General features: G+C 40.9%; 1 protein-coding gene across 3 annotated transcripts in view; it reads left to right on the forward strand.

Moving 5' to 3' along the window:
• The first annotated feature begins 200 nt into the window (after positions 1-200).
• LCORL (ligand dependent nuclear receptor corepressor like) overlaps positions 201-21,171 on the forward strand; it is a 67,746-nt gene continuing 46,775 nt past the window's right edge. For 2 of the 3 annotated variants that reach the window (XM_026052378.1, XM_026052375.1), the window contains exon 1: positions 2,378-2,531. In XM_026052378.1, coding sequence (XP_025908163.1) covers positions 2,378-2,531 — 154 coding nt within the window. Of the gene's footprint in view, positions 291-2,377; positions 2,532-21,171 lie in introns of those variants that run through there. The other variant, XM_026052376.1, reaches the window with a different exon arrangement.

Here is a 21,171-nt window from a genome sequence, read left to right on the forward strand (position 1 = left end):
TTTTTGTGTCCCTATGAAATTGATTCATTCAATGCACGTGATTCAGTTGGATGGATAGTATTTAAAAGTATACTGTGTGTTGATTTCAAGAAACTTAATTTGTTTTAAAGAAGCAACAGTGTTTATTTTACTGAAAATTCTTTACAAAAGATGTGTGCTAAAAAACTATTTTTTTTTCATTCCAGTGGAAGCAGAATGGATCTTCATGGCTGTGCTCTACAGGGAGTCCCTGAATATGCCCTTCACACACAACATCACCTTTAAGAAACTTGAACAAAGTATCCGCAAAGGTTTGTGTGAAAAGCAAGTGCACTATAACTCTTTAAGCATATCTTGTAACCAAAAAGTATATGTGTTTTTATAACTTTTCCTTTAGGGAACAATGTTGGTTTGAAACTAAAGCGTTTTATCCAAATAAGGTACCATTTTATTTTGTGTGGGTTTTTACCATGCGCTATGGAGAGTTTTCCAGGGTTTTGCTGCCTCTCTTTGAGGAGAGGCCAAGGGTTGTGTTGCTGATTGGAAATTCAGTGCAAAAAAAGATGTCAAGATGTTCACAGCAGATCTGGGGTGAAGCAAGAGGAAGGAGGGCGACGGCCAAGCTGCTGCTTGCTGTTTATTGCTGCCTGCTCTGAGGAAAAGCTGGGAGAAGCAATAGGCTGTCGTTCGGCCTGCAGTTCTGATCTCATCGTTCTCCTGAAACACTCCATTAAAAAGCTGTAAGGGCTCCATTCCCCAATAGCTCTACCTCTGCTTTCGCCTTCTTTCTCCGGAGCTACGTGGAGGGCAGGATCAGTGGGGAATTACTTCCAGTTCTTTGTTCCAAGTTGAAATCCATTTGTGTTTGTGATGCAGTGTCACCACGGCTCTATTGGCCTACCCTACAGCACAGGACGAGTGTGTCTGGATGGGGTTGACATTCTGGGGGAAAGGAGGGAAATCGGGGCATCTCCTGCTTTTTATGGCCTTATTAAATCCTGGTTTATACCACAGCGCACAAATAAGCCCAGATAAACGGTGGCTGAAACAAGGCATATCCTGAGGAAGGAGGTGCAGAGCAGGAGGCAGCACTCCAAGATGCACCAGGATCAGAGAAAACAGCGAGATCTTGATTTTCTGTCTCGGGAATTCAAGGCTGCTAATTGCTCTCTTGCACGGCACGGGCGGCAGCCGTCACGTTAGCGTGGTACCGATCGGCGTCTCGTGCGGGAGCCTGGAGGTAGCGCTGGGGGCGACCGCCTGCGCGGCACGGGGAGAGCAACTGCCCCAACGGCTGCCAAGTGTTCGGGTAATCCGGTTTGACACTTGCATGTTAACTTTCTCGCCGTTAGCTTAACGTGACTTTATTTCTGAAGTAATGCCTGCGTGGACAGCAGGCTTTCTCATGCACATGTGCAGGTGAAGCATTTCTAAGACATGAAACCTCTAGGTTTCACACCAGCCCTGTCCAAACAGGGGTGGGAATAGCCCCATTCCACATGACACTCTTCCTCGCTTGCTCTCCTTCTTTGGCTCGAGGTCATCCTCACAAAAAGCAGGCAAATGGCATGACCATAAAAAATGCTCTGGTGAACTGAGCGGTGCCATGAACAGCTTTGAACCCCCTCTGGAGCAGCTGGAGCAGCACTTGCGCCGTGCCTGCGGTGGAGCTGCCCTGCTCAGCTGTAGCGGTTAAGAGCTGGCTCCCGGAGAGATGAGGTATCGTTTCCTGAAGCCCCGTGGCAAGTTCTTGAATAACTGTGGGAGGAAAAGCATTTGCTTTGTTTTCTTTCAATGTGTAAATTCATAGTGTCCATGTGGACATCCCGCCGGGTGAGCGTCCCAACTGCCACCCTGCAGAGAGCACCGCGAGGGTCGGAGGTGACGAGGAAGAGGCTCGGGAGGGCACCAGGAGAGCAGGTGAGGCCCGGGCGACCCAGGGCCAGGCGAGGGGCGGCTGAGGCAGCACGAGCCTCCCGCCCCCAGAGGAGCGGACTACAACTCCCAGCATCCCCCGCTGAGGCCGGCGCTGGGCGCGGGGCGGCGGGCGCCGCGCTGCCCGACGGGACTTGTAGGCTCGGGAATGGGGGGGCGGCGCTTTCCGCCCATTTACGGAGCGGCTCTGGGCGAAGTTTTTAACGCCGCGCGGGGGGGTGGAGCGCGCGGGCCGCCGCCGCTGCCGCGGGGGACACGTGTCCGGAGCCCCGCGAGGCGGCGCGCGCTCCCCGCCCCGGATGCTGGGGGGGGAGAGCGGGAGGCGGCTCGTGCACGCGCACGGCGGGGCCGGGGGAGAGGAGGAGGAGGAGCAGGAGGAGGGAGCAATGGCGGGCGGGCGCGCGGCGGGGCTGGGTGGCGCGCGCGCCCGTATGTAAATGAGCGGGCGTGAGGTCAGAGGCAGATGGAAAAGGGAACAGACAGAATGGCCGCCGCGGCGCCCGCTCCTCCCGCCGCCGCTGCCGCCTCGCAGTGCCGGAGCCCCCGCTGCACGGCGGAGCGCAGGGGAGTCCGCCGCGAACTCGACTCCTGGCGGCACCGGCTCATGCACTGTGTGGGTAAGAGCGGGGAGGCGGCGGCGGAGCGGGGAGCAGCGGGTGCCGGAGCGGGGCCCTGGGGGGACGCGGCGGCTCGGGGAGCGGCGGCTCCGCGGGGAGGCACCGCGGCTCCCGGGGCGGCGGAGGGATGGAGCAGCGGCTCCTGCCGTAAGCGGGGAGCGGCTCTGCGGGCAGAGCGCGGGTCCCGCGCCGCCCCCGCCGCGCGGAGCGGGGCTGCGGGGGCTGCCCCTCCATCCCAACGGTCGCCGCCGACCCGGAGCCGCCCTGGGCTCGGGCCCTTTTGTTTCGGCTCCTCGTCGCTTGCGCGGCGAGTGGCGGTGGCTGCCCCCTTCTCCTCCCCCCTCCCTGGCAGCGCCTAGGGGACGGGGACGGGGGGAAGGGAAGCCGTGTGTGTGTGTGTGTGCGCGCGAGGTGCGTGCGCCTTTAAGAGGGAGCCGCTCCTGCACTGACGGTTGGGATTTGAAGTTTTCCCTCCCCCCGCTTCTAAGTTGTCATGGCGACCGCAGCTCCCCCCCCCCCGCCCCGCGGGAGCGGGGGGGGTGGGTGTCCCGGAGGGTCTCGTGCCGTGAGGCTCCCGCGTCACGTGGCCGCGCGGGGGGGGGTCCCGCGCACGCGGAGCGGGGTGGGCCGCGCCGAGTGCCGGGCCCGGCGGCGGGAGCGTCTCCCCCGCGCCGCGGTACCTGCCCCGCCGCGGGCCCTGCGCGGCGGGAGCGGGCGCAGCGCGCCCCAAGGCGGCTCTGCCCGCGCCTTTCCGCCCCGTCCTCCGGCGCCCTGGCCGCTGGCGGCGCGGGACGGGCCCGGAGAAACCCGGAGTCACTTTAGTCTTTTTATATTTTATTTTTGAGAACTTTTCAGTACGTAGAATTACTTATTTTTGTCGTTTCTGCAATGATCTGCCCTCTTAGGGAAACCTTTATTTTTGTTATATATATATATATATATATATATATACACACTTTTTTTTTTTTTTTTTTTTTTTTAAAGCCCACTCTTCAAACAGTAGCCTAGCCTCTGTGCTGATCTTCCCTCATGGCTGAGCTGTGAAAACATATCCAGGTGTAACTGAGGGGATAAGCAGTAGTTCACTCGTTGTTCCTCTGTGTACTTGAGAAAGATTAAAGTAAGAATTGAGTATCTAACAACTAGGCAGACTTATAATTACAAGGGTTTAACTTTGACCATGCTCGTGGCCTTTTTGAGCATCTCTGGTAGCTGCTTCGTGCCCACGTGTGCTTTGTGTTCTTGTGGTGTTGCCGCTTTTAAGGCACCTGTTTATAACACCTGTATGTATGATACAGTTGTATACTTGCACTGTCTTTTTGAAGTTGCGATCCTGGTTAGGAAGAAAGTGTTCTTGTGTGTGTGTTCAGAAAGGATGTAATGGCCTTTATGGAAAGAATGTGATTTAACCAGAATCCATGGGGAGGGCTAGTTTATTGATGAGGAAGCTGTGATAACCCATTAAATCTGACAAACTAATGTCTCACAAATAATAAAACAATTTCCTTTCTTTTGGTTTCCTGCTTTGTGACATTTCACTTTCTGGTTTGAGAAACAATCCTGACTGTTGGATTCAGCAGGGGACTGACTTCTGTTTTTAAGTTGGTTATGTTATTACTTTATGCTCCACTGTATATTCTTATCTTGGAATAAAAGCTATTTAAGATAGCATATAATTTATTTGTAGCTGTATTATGCGAAATGCAACTAATATAAAGGAACTCGGTGTATACGGTTACAATCCGCTGAGGGGAAAAACTTTGTTTACAGTTTAATAGTAGTTGAGGCCAGTCTTTATTGAGAACTGGTATTTAGTGTGCCTATTGAGCTGAGCAGCCCTTATCTGAGAGAAAGTGTAAACAAAGTGGCAAGAAAGTGAGTAGTCAGGAGAATGGAAGTAGTGTACTTACAGACTTTTTTTTTTCTCTACTACTTTGAAACTCTTCAGTAAAAACTTTTGTAACATAACATTATCAGTTGAAATAACTTGCAAAGTGAAAAATTAACTACTTTGAGTCAGCAAAGTATTCTTAAGAGATTTGAAAATTCCAAGTTAGTCTTAACTTGCAGAGTCTGAAAGATGATCAGTTGATGGCTGGAGCAATAGTAGTGGCACGAGAGTGGTGAATATGGTGTAACTTTTTTTTCTCCAACCTTCTCTGTTGCCATGCTTCTGGAGCAATGTGAGGAAATGATATTTTAAAGTAGTAGTTCCAAAACTTAGTAGTCTTTAAAAGAAGGGGGTGGGGGAGAGCGAGGGGGAAGCTCATCATTCTACTTTGTGAAAACTTTACTTTTCAAACTGTTTTTCAAATTTTGAAATATAAGAAAAAGTGGAGTCTTTTATCTGTAACTTTTTAGTATTCTGTTAAAAGAATGAACTAAAGAGAAGTCAGGATGTGCTATATTGTTTCTGTGGACCCTTTGACTAGAAGTGTGTTTTGATGTCCTATCATATTGATACTAAATTTGATGTTTGCATTTGTGTATTTACATCTGTGCTGTAGCATCACTTGAGTATCGCTGTTAGAAGGCTTCCTCATCCACTTAATTCATAGAAATGGCAAACCAAGCCAGAGGTAATCCCTCTAAGTCAGATTGCCCCATGTGAGGCTTGTAGGCAACAGATTGTTCATATCCACAACACCAAGATAGAAATATTACTCAGTTGTCTTCTGTGTGTGTATATGTATGCATAGTACATATGTTTGAGGATCAGTGAAGGTAGGGGACCTCTGTTCTAGGGGGCTAACTTCTCTTGTTATATTGGGGGAGAGTGTGTGTGTGTGTGTTTTGTCAGAAGCCGTTTGCAGACTCATATCTTTATAGATTTAAGAATTAAGTTTTTTTCAACCTATTATGTTAATTAGTGACCTACAAAATATGAATCAAAGTCAAATGTTCAATTTAAAATGAGTTTGAGAGAGAAGTAGTGATAAAATTTCATTGAAATTGCTGGAGATATTTGATTGTTGCTTGAAATCTAAAAATTTGAAGACTCAAGCTGTATTTAGAATTTTTGTAAATTTATTCCATTTATTTTTAAAAAGCTGTTTAGATTGTAATCTTGTGTGTATTAGATTGAGTACTAACATTCCTAAAATGCCTAAGGTCCATCTTATAGATGTGTTTTAATCTTGACGACTCAGCTTTCACATGATCCTGAGCAGAGTTTTAAAAACTAGATGCTCTTTGAAGTTGTCTGAATGGCTTGATTCTATAGGTGTCCTTGCAGTATGTGCCAAGTTCTGTTTACAGCAGTGCTCACTGGTAGGTTTTGTCCTAAGTAGCATCTTTGTTACTTTACTAACAGCAACAAAATACCCTAATTCTAAATTCTGTTTATGAGTAGGTCTCTAAAAGCTCAGGGTTGCTCTCCACCAGCCAGGTTGTGCAATGTTTTAAATTTCAAGATATTTTAGAGATGAATAACAGATATTTTCACTGCTGTTTGTGGTGCGTTTTGATTACAATGTTACTTGTTAAATCTGTTCCTTTGCATTGATTTGGTGGTGTGGAGCTATAAAAGTCTAGTCTAGCTTCATATTCTCTTCAATTCTCTTCTCTGGTCTGTCTGTGTTCTGCTAACATCACCAGTTTGCCTGAACTTTACCTGTAAGGTGAAATAAAGCCTCTACCTTTCATGAAATGGATACAGGGGACAGAAGTAGTAAATGATGGGGCATAAGGGAAGTACAAGTTACAAGTAAGGACTGGCACAGCAATTTAAGGCCTTTCAAGGGAAGGTGCAGGTAACTCCAGTCATCTGAGTTGATACCTTTTTTTTTTTGTTAGGGCTGTGCATCTTGTTGAAATATTTTTAGAAATGAGAGTTTAAATAACATCTTGGCTACTTTTTAAAAAGTAAATGCATCATTATTTATTGATTGAGGTTTCTTTTATCTGTTGGTTGAGGTTTCTTTTGTGGAATGTCTTATATAGGTGTTTCTTTTAGTTCAAGAAAGCTTCCATTCTGCAGGAAGTATGCTTTGTATTGCTTTCTGGTAAAAACTCAAATTTAATCAAAATTAAAACTATTTTTCGTATGCTTGTGGAATCATACCATCTGCTTTATTTCTGATGTATTTTTTATGGCCTTTTTCCTTTAAATTAGAATAAACAGGTATGTCCAGTTCTTTGTTTTGGTGGATCTAGGCTTTGGCCTTCTCTGTAAGGGGAGACTGTGTTTTGGCTCTGCTTTTGTAGAGGATTGCTTTAAGACTGTGAACTGTTTTTGCAAATACTTTATCTTCTGCTTTAGCTTACTGTTCTTGAACAAGTTATCCCTCATGTTCACTTGCCAGGAAAAACACTTCACACCAAACAAAAGATTTATATCTACTGCATTTGATATCACCTCCACACTTGCACTACTGCTGTGCTAATTGCTTCATATCCTTATTTCTACAATATGCACAGGTATTTGCACTTTCACTGTGGCTGTACTGCAGCAGATTATTTTTTTTTTCTCCCTCAAATGTGGCTGCAATTACAAGAAATGTCTTGTAGTGCTAATAACAGAACTAGTTATTTCACTTTAAATCTATGCTGTTCTTGCCTGTCTTTCAGTGATTGCTTTGATGGCTCAGTGCTTTATTACCTTTCAAGCTAGTAGCTATAGCTAGTAACTGTATGTAAGAATGATCTGAAAATTATGTTTATTTTGAGCTCTTTTTTTTCCCTGGCACTTCAGCTTCTTAAAACAGCAGGCAAGCTTACTATGGATGTAGCATGGTCATCCAATAGGATGGGTAGTAATATTGGTTTAAGGTAATCCTGTGCTGCTGCAATGCTTTGACTTGCAATATGAGTCTCTTGGTGAGTCCTGTGTGAAACATATTGTGGAAGTAATCTGTTACCACAAGCATAACATTGTTGGGAAGAGGAATAGGAATTAAATCTGGGATGAGATGCATGGCAGCGTAATGAATGATAGCAGAAATATAAGCCTTTAAACTAAACTGCTTTAGCTGCCTGTGGCATTCGTATCAGCCGACAGTGAATAGCCACCTGAAATGTACAATTCCTATTTCCCCCAAACTGGATTAGTAAACAAAATAGAAAAAATGGTCAGGCTGTGTGTGTGTGTGTGTTCGCTGTGCTGGAAGTGCTGCAGCTGAGCATAGTGACTGTCTTAAGGTCAAAAGAGGAAATTCATAGGGCTTGTTTGTTTTGATATTATCTTCACTTCAAATATGTAGTGTTAAAAAAAACTTGTGCTGTTTTTGCCTTACCACCTCTTTTCTCAGTAGCAATGGCATACTGCTTTCAAAATGTTTTTTAAAAGGTTAACTTATGTTTACATCTGTATTTGAATTTTGAAAAGATTTTTTTTTATTCTTTACTGAGAAAATAGCGCAGGAAAAAATGGAGACTTGTTTTAAAAAGGAAAACAAAATTCTGTATGTGTAACAGTTCTATGTTCACTGATATATTCTGATATATTGAGAAGGTGCAATTGTAGGGATATATAGAACATAATTCTACAAAAGGGAAAACTGCTACATGGACAACTTCATGGTCTACATAGAATGCAAGAAAAGTTTTGTGAGTTCTTTGTACTTGAAACAGAAATTTATTGCAGAGTTAACAGATACTTTTCAATAGTGTGGGTGAAACTGATTATCTTTTTAGTGCTCCATAACTCTGAGTATGTGTATGTGGTGGAAGCTGTTCAAATCTTAATGTTTCATGAAGCATTGTAGGTTCTGTCAATGTTAGATGTGGATTGAACTTTCTTATTGTACCTTCTTATGCAATAGCTGTTTACTTTTTATGTGACTGAAGTGATCTGAAAAACAATCTTTTTTCATTGCAGGCACTTAAAGGAGCTCCTTAAGTTGGAGCTTCTGTCAGCCAAAGGAAGCAGAGTTGTTTGTTACAACTGGCTCTCCATTATTGCTTTGGGTTGGCACCGAGTAACTATACTAACAATTGAAATGAGTGGCTTTGCATGACAAACAATTCTGTTTAGTTTTTCTTTCTGAACTTGATGTACATCTGTGGTCCCTGTAGAGCAGCGTGAACGTTGATTCATTAAGCTTCTCAATACCAAGTGGATAGTTCTAAACTAATTAGTTTAAAACTAACCTGGAAACAGGAGGGGAACATAGCATGAACAAGAACAGGAAACTTATCCAAGTTTCCTAATTAGGTTTATTACCCACTAGCTTTTTCTCCTAGTGAGTGAGGTATAAGCAGCTTGGCTAAACAAGGCTGCTGATTTTAGCAGTTCTACCTCTTTTAGCAGTGGTTCTTTGTAAGTTGAAAGTCATCTGAAAACTAGTTAGCTGAACAAGATCCTGGTCAACAAGATTATGTTACTGTAATCTTGTCAACAGTAATGTTTTCACTTGTTCTTCTCTTGAAGGGAAAATTGCAGTGATCTAATAGGGAACTACTTTTCTGTTTTAAGTTGCTTTGGGGGACTGCTGTGGTTTCTGGGATTTTTTTGTGGCCTGGATTTTGTTAGCTGAGCCTCCTGAACTGTCTTGCTGTGGTAATAAGTGGTAATAGTTATATAAAGGAAATAAATGTCATGCTGTTCAATTTATTGGATCAATTTGTGCCCTTGAGGGGTTTTATTCCAGGGCTGGTACTACCTACAGCTGGAACATGAGAAATTAGTACTTCCTCCTCTTCCTTCCCCCTGACTCTCCTCCTTTTTTTTTAATTATTCATATTATATTAGTGTTCTGAGTAGTTATGATGGTCTCTTCTTGAAGTATGACTGAAATATGAGGGCTTAAGACAAGGTTGTTCTAACCTTCAGAACTTGCTGTATTTATATAGATTGCAGAGTTCAACTCCAAATTCAGTAACTTAAAATTCTTTATGTTAGTCAGGACCACTGTCTTTCCTGTTACTCTTGAACCTTGTTCTCTTCCTTGTGTTTGTTGGAAACTTTGATAAGAGAGGAAGCAAAACAATTGTGATCAACATCTCTGGTACCAAATTCCTGGGGGGGGGGGGGAAAAAAAAAAAAAAAGAGGGAATTGTAAGTTTCACCACTCTCTCTCTCTCTCTCTCTATATATATATATATATGGAAGGGACCAAAGGAATGCAGGAAATAGGAAATAAAACTATTATGTGGTCTGTCCTTTTGTCATTATTAATCTACTACTTTATCCTTCTATCTGTTAAAGGTGTGGGAAAGCCAGGAAGAAAGAAGAAGAGACTAGAGAAGACTTGACAGTAATCCCTCATCTGACTGAGACCATAAGAGGCACAGATATGTTGCAAAGAATAGGTGGTGCAGAAAGTAGGGGACTTTTGATGTAGTTCTGTAGATTCAGAAGCAGATGTGCAATGTCCTTTATGAGAAGGTTATTAGGCAAAGGTAACTGTGGATCAAAGACTTATGCTTCAGGTTGTCTCTCTTGTCTCTCCATTTCTACTTTTGGCACAGACTACCTGTGTAATATCTTAGAAAGCTGGATTAGTCCCTTCTTAGATGTTTTATTCTACTGACCTCTCAACTGCTGCTATTATAATTGTTTTGAATTCCTGACCTGCATCATAGTAGGACCGCAGGGTTTTTGTTCAAGGGAGAATTGTGCAAATGACTCTAGATGTGGAGATATGTGTGTGTATATATATAAGGTGTTAGAAGGAAACCCACAATTTCTACCTCCTTTAAATCATCTTGGTTAGATAAAATCCATTATATGAATAATAGTTTTCACCACCATAATTCTACCACTTTATAAACTGAGGGCATTTCTAGTTTGCTGAGCCACAAATAGGTCAGAGGGCAGTGATTAGACTAAGGCTGAATATGGGTGTCACATTTTTATAACTCCTGTTTAAAAAGCTTTGCAGATCATACTTAAGAAATCACTGAGCAATTAATAAGGACTGGTTTTTTTTTGTTGGCTTTTTTTTTCTTGGTGTCAGTGGTGTTCTAAATACTTCATAGTTAATGAGTAACTAATATTGCTGCTATATATAAGGTTGATTACAGAAAGCTACTTTAAAGTGCTTCAATTTGTGATTTTTAGCTGTCGGATTTGCTGACAATAACAGAGAGCATATCACAACAGGGGGCCAGCTAAATGTGAAAATTTGACTTCATCTGAGTGTAGCCATTGAACCCCCTAATCTTGAAGGAGGGATTTTCCAATGGCTACTGCTTTGTCCTAGAGGTTGATTGTGGGTCATGCCAGTGTAGCCCTCTGATGTGGGGAAGAAGCGGGGGGGAGGTGGAAACCCAGGCTCTACTGCCTTAGCATCTGTGTAAAAGTTGTACTGTCTCCTATGCCAAATTTGATCTCAAAATTGAATTTTCTCTCAGCTTTTTTTCTTTTTGGCATGCTTTTGTCTCAATGGCCACTAAAATCCTGTTGACCCAGACAAGTTTTACCTTCTCTCTCTTAGTCCAAGAGACTTCTGTGATGTTATCTTCGCCTGAGTGTCTAATCCCGTTTCTTTGTTTATGTATTCCTGATGAATATCCCTTCCTCTGGTGCTTGAGGGAAAGAAGTATCATCCCTTATACTACCTTATTCTGGAAGTTCTTTCTCTTACAGTCTTGTCAGGTCAAGAAGTCTGCCCTCCTCACAGGCTTCCATGTAACTGGTCTGTAGCCATTTTAAAGGACTTGATTTTTGTTTCTGACTTTTCTGTTTGGGAATGTGTCCCCAACTCATTCTGGGTATAAGTGTTAGAATTTCCAGCCTAGCTTAATTCCCAGGTTACGTATAGTTGCAACGTTGTCACTTTTTTTTATTTCCTGTGAGTTATTCCCATTTAGATATTCTCCGAAATATCTAAATTATTTGCTCTCTCAGGCAAATTCAGCATTGCATGAGTAGTAACAACTCCCATACAAATGGATGGATTCGAATTAGTTCGAAGGCAAGGGAGTTGGACTAGATGACCTCTGGAGGTCCCTTCCAACCTTACGCATCCTAGGATTCTAGGACAGTGGAAAAAGGATTGCTATAAAAATACAAGCTAGTGTAGGCTGTTAGCACCTGCTATTATTCACACTATGGTACAATTAGGCGTACACACTATGTTACAATTTCAGCCGTAGGGACTACTCTGTTCTTGTGAACTGAGAAGTCTTTTCTTTACTCCCATTCAAGTTTGAATGGAGTCTGTAGTGTCATTCTGAATACTATTTCAAATATACTCAGGACCATATTCAATAGGAAACATAAACTGTAGAAGATCTCTATGGGATCAGAGCAAATATCTCTCTAATTGAAGATCCCTTATCAACAGCCACTGGTGAAAATTTAGGTGGAGAAAAAAAAATATGTATTTTTGAAATATTTCCAGCCCTTTAATGCCTGTCCATCTTCTGGAAAGAATAGCTTTCTTGTTTCTGATAACTAATTTCCTGCATTATTTTTCCACAAGTAATAATTCAGCTATATCATCCTTGAACATCTTTAACTTAGGTTGTTCACTTTTTTTCTGCCTACATGAGGCTGTGAAGTTAATATAGAGCATCTTGTTAATGTTTTCTTAGAGAGACAAGAGACAAGCTGAGGAGACTGTTATTGGGCCCTCTGCGGAGTAGGAGAGGCTTCTTCCTTCCAGATATTGCTTGAACTTGCTTGAGGAAGAGAAATGATAGGATGTAGTGGATAGTCACAGCAAGAGACTTAAGCTTGAAGGCAGATTAAACTGGAAAGAAACAAGTATGAATAAAATAGAGATGTGTTAGTTGCTTGATCTGAGGGGTTGGAAAGAAGTTTTTGTACGTCAAGCTATACAGAACTTGCAGAATTCTGGGCACCCTATTCCAGTGTTCAGTCGCCCTGATAGTGAAGAAGCTTTTCTTATGTTCAGTTGAAATGTCTCTGTTTTGGTATGTTCCTGTTGCTGCTTGTCTTGTCACTGGGTACCACTGAGAATCTTCTATCATCCCATTTATATCATCTCTTCAATTATTTAAACACTTTAAGATGTGTCATCTTCCAACTGTGTCTCTCTGTCTTCTCTGTATTTCCTCACATTGAAAGAACATTTGTAGGACTTTCTAGAATGCCTTGTATCAGGAGTCAACCAGCATAGCAGGCTTGTATCATCATGAAGCGCTTCCTAAAAATATTTATCTGTAAATATGTAAATACGTGGATTTCTTATTGAACTAATTGATACTTTCTGCAGTGTTTTCAGGGGAGTAAGCTGAGTGAGAAACCATAGGCAACACTTTCTGCAGTGATTTTTGGGGGAGAAACCCTAACCTTGGTGTGCCTGGAGGAGACTTGCTGATTTGGTGTCTGATATTTCTTACGTTATTTACTAAAATGTATGGTCTTACTTGATAAATGTGCGTTTCAGCTTTAAGAACACTTGTCTGCTGGCTTGGGGAAATGATTTTTCAAAGTTGTTTTGAGAAAACAGATATTAGTGAGACCTTAGACTAGAGCTACTACTTATTTTATCAAGGAGTTTGATCTGTATCCTAGGCAGGAAAAATGGATTGTTTATCTTCTGCTCACCTTGTCTGCTTCAGTCAACCAACATGACAGATTATTTCTGTCGCAAACTTGGAAGAACCAGAGCAGCATCTTCTGCTGATCCCTGAAGCTCCCTGCAGAGGCTAGAAGGTTTACTTGGAGAGCTGGAAACTAGTCCTTTCCTTCTGTGTGGCTCTGCATTTCTCCCCAATAGAGGGAAGTCTCTTTTAACAAGCAACTGAGTTGATTGTGTGGGATGCTGACAGTTCTAACCTGGAAATGAGAACATTTTTAGTGTACCATACAGATATACTACTGTGTTTTTTCTCTTCTTTCTTCTCATTCTTGCAGTTTGAGAGTAAAAACTGGATTGCTATTTGCATGGGGTGTAGCTTTGACATACAAGATGGATCAAGATGTTTGGTACACAGTAACAGTCTGCCTTCATATGGTGTTGGCAGAAATCTGAATTGGAGATTTATCTGATTCCTGCAAGAGTTTTCCTGTTGCTGAAAATAAAAATCATACTTATATCTTCCTTTAAGAAGTTGTTGCTATTGTCTTTCCAAACTATTTCATGGTGGGGGGGCTGAACAGAATCCTGCTTGTAGATGTGCAAGGTAGTGATGTTTCCTGTTTTATCTTGAGACGTGTTGTGAGCAATAGGATATGACTCTTGAATTAAAGAAGCACACTCAATTATAAAAGGAGTAATGAAATTCAAGATTCTGCGTTTCCTAATTCTCTTACAATTTACAGTCTTCCAGACCTTTTTGGGTGGGAGGAGCAGCTTAAATTGTGGTTAGGATTTGCAATAAAGCCGTTGCTACAAGAAACAAAGTAGGTGCTTGCCTTTGCCTTTTATGCTGTTTAGAAAAGGAGTTATCTGCTATCTCCATGTTTAGAAGACCCCTAAATTAGGACTCGATTTAGGATCAATGCATCTGTCTAGAGATATTTTTTACAAAGCGAAGGAAGAGATGGTGTTGGAAGCAGTAGAGTTAGAATGCAGGAGTATGAGATTGATAGATTTGACAAGTCATCCTGATTTAGGAACAGTCTTGTGCAGGAGCCATTGGCAGGACTCTTAAGTACTCTAAACATGCAGAGGTACAGAACTAGGTACTTGAAATATATGTTTTTCCTGTGTGCCCTTCTGTCCCTCTTGCCTCCCCCAACTTAGGTTTGAAGCTTACTAATACTGTGAGTTTTATAGAATGTAATCTGAAATAAATTAATTAAACTACAGATTCTTTCAATAAATTCTCGAAAGTGGTCCATGGCCTCGTTTTGGAACTGCATGAGTTCTATTCTAGCCCAGGTGCAAGCCTAAACCTCACAATTTGAATGTGGTCATGTGGTGTTTTGTCTTATGCCATTTAATGATTGGGAAGAAAATGATCAAAAGTTTTATAAATGTGTATTAACTTCTAAAAAATGACTTCTTAAAGTGTGTTTACTTTGCTTTAGAAGTATTTTGTTTCCACAGTTTTCCTTTTTTTAATCTCCAGTAGGAAATAGTTTCAGTTTCTCTAATAAAACACACATGAGTACATGTTCCTCTTAACCACATTACACTAGTTCAACAAAAAATAACTGCCATTGTAAGATGGACTATCAGTCTGCAACTTGCATAGTATGTAAATGGAGACACAGTATCTACTTACCTTGCAGAATGTAGTCTTGTATGGATTTGGCATGTTTAGGAAAAATTGTGAAATCAGTTTATCTGTATTCAGGATTCTTTCAGTCAAACGTAAGTATTTAAAACAATTTATAAATTCTGAATTCTAGCAAAGAAATTTTACAGAAAAAGAGGAATTATTATATTTTCTTTAAGAAAAGCTCTTGCATGAGTGTGAACAACTCATTCTTGCTGACCTAGTTGACAGTACCGGGTTAGATTTGTGTCTCAGTGGCTGATCCAAATGCTGGTAGCACATCTGATTTTAAGCTGGTCATTCATAAAATAAAATGCTTTAGGTTAAAAGTGGAAATAGATAGCTTAAGTATCATAAAATAAAAACTTTCAAAATCGCTGGTTTAGAAGGTTCACTGTATTTTCTTTCTGATAAAGTTGTGGTATGGCTAAGCTTATTATAACTACTTTCTGATGAATGGTTTTAAGAGTTTATGTATATTAATGATCTATTGGAAATAAATACTTTAAAGACTTTAGCATTAGCAATGGATAGCCGTATAAAGACGACTGGGATGTAACAATTGTAGATTGCTTGTAGAATTGATAGTTTGCTTACCAGGTGATGCTTTGCGATCCAGATGTCAAAGCTACTGGATTGATGGGTGGATGAGGAGTAAGTGTTGATTTCAGTGAGTTGCCGTATGGGTGCACTGAGTTCCTGCAGTTATTGTTTTATAATGGCAGAAAAAAAAATAAAATAATCTGAAAGAGTTTGATCTGATGGGAGATAAGAATTACTTATCTTGCTTTATTTCTGAAAATACTTGAATTTTGGGGGAAAAGACAAACCCACTGAGTAGGGCTGAAATGGTAGTTTAAAAACTTGGTGAAAATTGTCGTGAAGTAGAAGTTCAGTCTCTTCAGAAAGTCCCCTTTCTTGTTAAATTTGTCAGGCATCAGTTGCATGAAGCACTTCCGAAAGGTTGAAGGCTCCTAAGCTTCAGTTTTTTGAAAATTCATCAGGCTTGGAATGTTTTGAATTAAATAGTTTTTTGGCTCAGTGAACTGACATTTTTTGATAACTGTGTTTTCTCCAACAGCTTTCAGCCAGCTTCCCTTCCTTAACAGAAAGCTTCATAATCTTTAATTTTGATAATCCAGGAAGCCTGCCAGACCTATTTATTCATTAGTTGACTGCTAGACTTCCCAGATGCTGGTGAGATGCGTGGTATTGCATAGTAGCAAAGTGATGTTGTGACCTATTTATTGTTACCGATTTCCATGTAGACTTTTCTTTTTTTGTGAAGAAGAAACATGTTACTAGGCCTCCATAAAGAAAAGAAACCTAGCAATCCTGAACTTCTCGGGTAAAATAGAAGAGGACTGTAAAGTTCACCTATTACCTAAAATCATGGTTAGGAAAGTTTTCAGAAGAGATAGCAGCTTCTGTTTTCTGTCTTGAGAATAACTTTCCTCCTGCTGTATAAAGGTAGGTATATCAAGCGCTTCTTTCCTCTCCGCCCACCCAAAACGATGATATCTTATTAACAGTGACTTACTCTGGATTTTTCTTCTTTACAAGTTTTTAACCTGTACCCTTAACAAGCCCAAATAGTCATTGGGGTAGTTGAGAGATATTGTTGAGGTACACATGGTATCTCAATACTATTTTGATGTAGTGCTTTGAACAAAGAAAGACAATAGGATAAACTTCAGTGGCTGAAAAATTTCTAACCAGCACTTGCATCACAGAATCACAGAATGTTCCAGGTGGGAAGGGGCCTCTAGGGATCATCTAGTCCAACCTTCCTGAGCGTGTGGCACAGGGTGGCATCCAGGTGGGTTTGAAAGATCTCTAGAGAAGGAGACTCCACAACCTCCTTGGGCAGCCTGTGCTAGGGCTCTGTCATCCTCACCTGGAGATGGAACTGCCTGTGTTTCAACTTGTACTCATTTTCCCTTGTCCTGTCACTGGCCACCACTAACACCTTGTCCCCTTCTTCCCTGCATTCTCCCTTCATGAACTTATACATGTTAATTAGATCCCCTCTCAGCCTTCTCTTCTGCAAGCTGAACTCACTCAGAGACTCAGTCTCTCCTCATACGAGAGATGTTCCAGTCCCTTAATCGTCTTTGTTGCTCTTCTCTGGACCCTCTCGAGAAGCTCCACGTCCCTCTTATACTGGGGAGCCCAGAACTGCACACAGTACTCCAGGTGCGGCCTCACCAGAGCTGAAATACAGTTAAGGTCTTTTGGAGCCTTTAGCAGCCTGTGGTCAATTCTGTGTTTGCTGCCAGGCTGGCCTGTTTAATGAGAACAACCGACAGTGAACATGGAGCTGGAGGCAGCAATAGGCAGTTCTTGTAAGAACATGTATCTGAGATCGCTGTAGGGGCCTGAGGCACCTGTGCCGATTTGCATGGTCTTGAATTTGATCAGCTTTCTCCCCAAGTTTTAACTGTTTTCAAGCATTGAAGCCATAATTTGTGAAATATTTTTGCTCATTAAACAACAAAGAAGAATGTTTGCTGTTTCAAGACTGGCCACCACAAGTAGTTGCAAAATTCCTGTCTGGCTGTCTTCATTGACTTGCAGATATGTAAAGATAGGGTAATCATAATTTATGCATGCAAGATCAGTACAAACCCCGTATGAAGTTAACATTCCCAGTGTGACAGCTGGGGTTATGCCATTGTTCAAAAGACGGTGTAATTGTGTGTTGTTTGCATTTTTTTAAAGGGCAAGTTGGAATTAAATTCTGCTAATTGTCATTTTAGAAGCAGTTTTCTTTTCCCTTGCCCACAGCAAACTCTGTATCTGAAGTGTCTTGCTTGTGTTTCTCAAATTATGAATAATGCACCAATCTTGCCAAATACCTTGCTGTCATTATACATATTAATTTAATTTTAACTAGAAACTACAATAAGGGGTGTCATACTTACCTTCTGTTTACAGGGCCACGAGGACAGTCATTTTTTTCAGTCCAGAAGATTGCCCTGGAGTGTGGGGATGTTTCATTTTTGTCTATTTATATCAAATCTCATTTTTGTACTGTGACTTACAATTACCTGAGAAGCTGACATACTCTCTGATTTAGTGCTGATTTTGATCTTTAGCTTACAAATCTTAATATTTGTCTGTTGCCACTCTCCTCTTAAGAGGTGAACAGATGAAGCGGGTGGGAGCAGGACATTTCTTCTTCTAGTTTTGCCTTTGAGATGCGGCTAGCGTCAGTCTCCTGACACAGGGGGCTTCCTTCTTTACATTCGGCTGAACGACTTAGTGGGCTCACTTGTTCATTTGTCTCCTTGAAAGCTGTTTTCTTCAGCTGTCTGCATCTCCTGAAGATAACGTGGAGGGTTGAAACCAAGGATGATTTTTTTTCCCCTACTTTTTCAGTAGCTTGTTAGAACTGAAATTGTTTGTAGATCCATTTTCTATCTCCTTCGGAAGCAGCAAATTTGGCTTATCTAATCTGTCCCTGCTGGCAATAGCAGTGGTGTGCTCAGCTACATTAATTTTTGGAGTTGAGATCTGCATTGAGGACAACAAATATCTTTTTTAGCTATGGTTCTGAATTTGTGCTGGAATCTAAATAGAGGATTTCCTCTCTTTCACATTGGAATCTCTGGTATGTTGGTTCCTGTTTGCTCAGGGACCTGAATCAATATGGTAAAGAAAATGAGAGTGTATTGAGGTAAATGTTTTGAAACTTCCTATTCTGTGAATACTGTCTTTGGTCCTATGGGCAAAAAGTAGATGCGAGTTAGGAATAAGTTTGCCCTGTGCAAAAGCTGTCTGAAATTGTGCATGTTCCTGAAAGGGATATGGGCTGCTACTTTTAATGAGAATATTTTCAGATTTTTTTCAAATAACACATTTTACCACAAAGATGTTCTGTAGTAACATTGAAATATTTTTTCCCATTTTAATAAAAATATCATTTTTTCACCTGTTGCCATGCTCTAGATTTTGAATATTCTGTGCAGTGAGTTAGTGTGTTACTGTGTGGCTTGCTTTTGTTTGTTTGTTATTGTTGTTACCCTTTGTAGGATTTGTACCATTTTACCATTGCTCAGTTTTGATTCTGAACTCAACTGCTCAGTGGTTTCACAACCTGTTAATTTTTCCAAATTATTATTATAATAGATTTCTTTTTAAAAAGATCAATTGTGGAGTTGGATAGCTATGTAAATACGTAAGTAAAACTAGACTCCAGATATGAATGCATCTTCATTCTTGTGTGTGTGTATGGTGGGTAAGGGAAGCCTTCTCTGACCAGAGAATCCTTTCTAGAAAGGAGAGGTAGAATAAACTGTCAGACCCTCTACTGTTTACAAGAGTTATTTTTGTGTTTTATAAATATACAAAGTAGTCTTAACAAATGAGGGAGCTGCTGTTTGTGTTCTGAAACAAATAGGTGTAGGAGTAGAAAATTGATGTAACTGTTGGACACTTTGAAAAAGTCCTACAGAAAACTTACAAAATTAAGAAAAAAAACTTTCAAATTGAGAGCAATCTGACATACCAGAGTAACCTGGTGAAGAATGAATATTAAATGTATATATTCTTAAATAGACTACTTCATTAAAAAATAAAAATAACTGCTTCTTTGAGGGGAACGAGCATCTCTCTGTAGTGTCAAATACAGTGGAAAATAGAATGCAAGAAACACTTGTAAAATGGCTGGGGGATGTTATAACTTGGAAAGTTTTAACTTGATTTATTTAGAAATGAAAGAATGATAAAAACATGGGTTCCAAGCCCAATTCTTATGAAAGGGGTAGTCTGTAAGAAAGGTATAGAGAACTTACCTGCTTTAATAGAAGGCCAAAAGAAAATACAGCTTTCTGTTCTTGTGCCTTAAAGGTAAATGTTGGAGCACTTTTGAGAGAATTGGCTGAGGAGGAGGAAAGTTTTTGAGACCTTTGTGTGCTTAGGTTACCTCTTTAAAAAAAAGAGTGATTCTAGTGCTTGACAGAACTGATGAATTTGGGGTGTCTGTGGTATGACTTAGTTGAATTCAAGGTAGCTCACTTGCTAAGCAGTGCAAGCCATAAAAACTTATACAGATGGTTTAAGTCAGTACAGAATTCTAAATAATAAAGTCTTGAAATTGTATGGAATGGGAGGGGAATATTGCCGGAGTTTTTCTGTCATTTTTTTTTTCTGATTGCACAGTTTGTTAGAAGGGACCACTTTTAAATAAGTTAGAAGACTGTATATTTTATTCTCTTCTACTAACCTATTATGGAAGAACTATTTAAAAATAATTTAAGCTTTTTAAATATTTCCATACACAAGGAGAATGCAGCTTTTGTGTTTGTTATTTCTTTTAGTAACATCAGTATTGATGGGTACAGGGGGCAATTCCAGAGTGCTGCTATTGAGGAAGGTTTCAGCTGATGTCGTACCTTGCAATGAAGTTGTTGCTACTTGAATAAAAGCATATGGAGCAGAAGAGGCTAGTGCTTAGGGAGCAGATTAGCCTGTTCTCTGGGTACTGGACCGGCACGTGGAGGGCCTGTGTCTTTGTCCTTGCTTGTCCATAGTTGCTTTCCAACGTGACTTGCGTTTCTGAGCCTCCTTCTACAATTTGTGTCAACACTACTTACGGATCAGGAAATGTCACTTATAGGCTGTGATGTATGGCTTCAAAATAGGAGCAAAATTTATTTGAAGAGTATATAGTGATGTTTCCATGGTCAAAGGAAAATCCAGAACCAGGGATTAAACTTTTAGCTGTACTTCCAATTTCTTTAGCAATCAAGTAAAGTTACAATATAGTTGCAGAGCATCAGGGGGAAAAAAGTTTAATGCTGTGTCTGGCAATAGTGTGCACAATCTCATTAAGGTTAATCCTGTTCTCTGGATTTTCCTGATTACATTTTAAAGAGCGTTTGTTAAATTTTACAGTCCTCTAAGAATTGAGATCATCAGTTATGAACCTATTTTAACATTTCAACTTTGATTTAGAAAGCAGCATTAGTGTGCTCAACTCCATACTGCCTACAATGTGTAGATTTTTTTTCTCGTGTAACTTTTTGTTCTATTTACTTAGCTTAGAATATTGAACAAAACTCGGATAACCTGCATCATTAAGGAAGATCTATATCTAGTGCTGAGCTTTAACCGCTCCTTTTTCTTAAGTTAGAGCAATGATACGTGATTTTTAACTCCAAATAAGTTATTTAGCTTAAAAAAAGGACTGTGTATTGAAAGCAATTATAATTCAAATATGTTTTATAGTGTAGTAAGCCACAAAGTAGAGAGTGATGGAAGTTCTTGGGAGAAATTAATATTTAGACATCAGCAAGTGATGAGGATAACACTAACACTGTTAGGTGGGCTATGTGATCTGTCTTGCAGATCACAAAGATGATCTTTGTGTGCATGTGCCGCAAGAGGCTGCAGTGTTTGTTAAAATAGCCTTGTTTTAATGCAGTAAATAAAAATACTGGTGCCTGAGACACCAGTGTATGGCAGCTGTAGAGCAGAAGGGGAAAACTAGAATTTGACTGGCAAGTACCTGCTATGTTCAAGTTTCATAACATGTAGCACACATGGTCTCTTCTAATGG

The sequence above is a fragment of the Nothoprocta perdicaria genome, unplaced genomic scaffold, assembly GCF_003342845.1.
Source record: "Nothoprocta perdicaria isolate Ctin4 unplaced genomic scaffold, notPer1 scaffold_88, whole genome shotgun sequence".
NCBI lineage: Eukaryota > Metazoa > Chordata > Aves > Tinamiformes > Tinamidae > Nothoprocta > Nothoprocta perdicaria.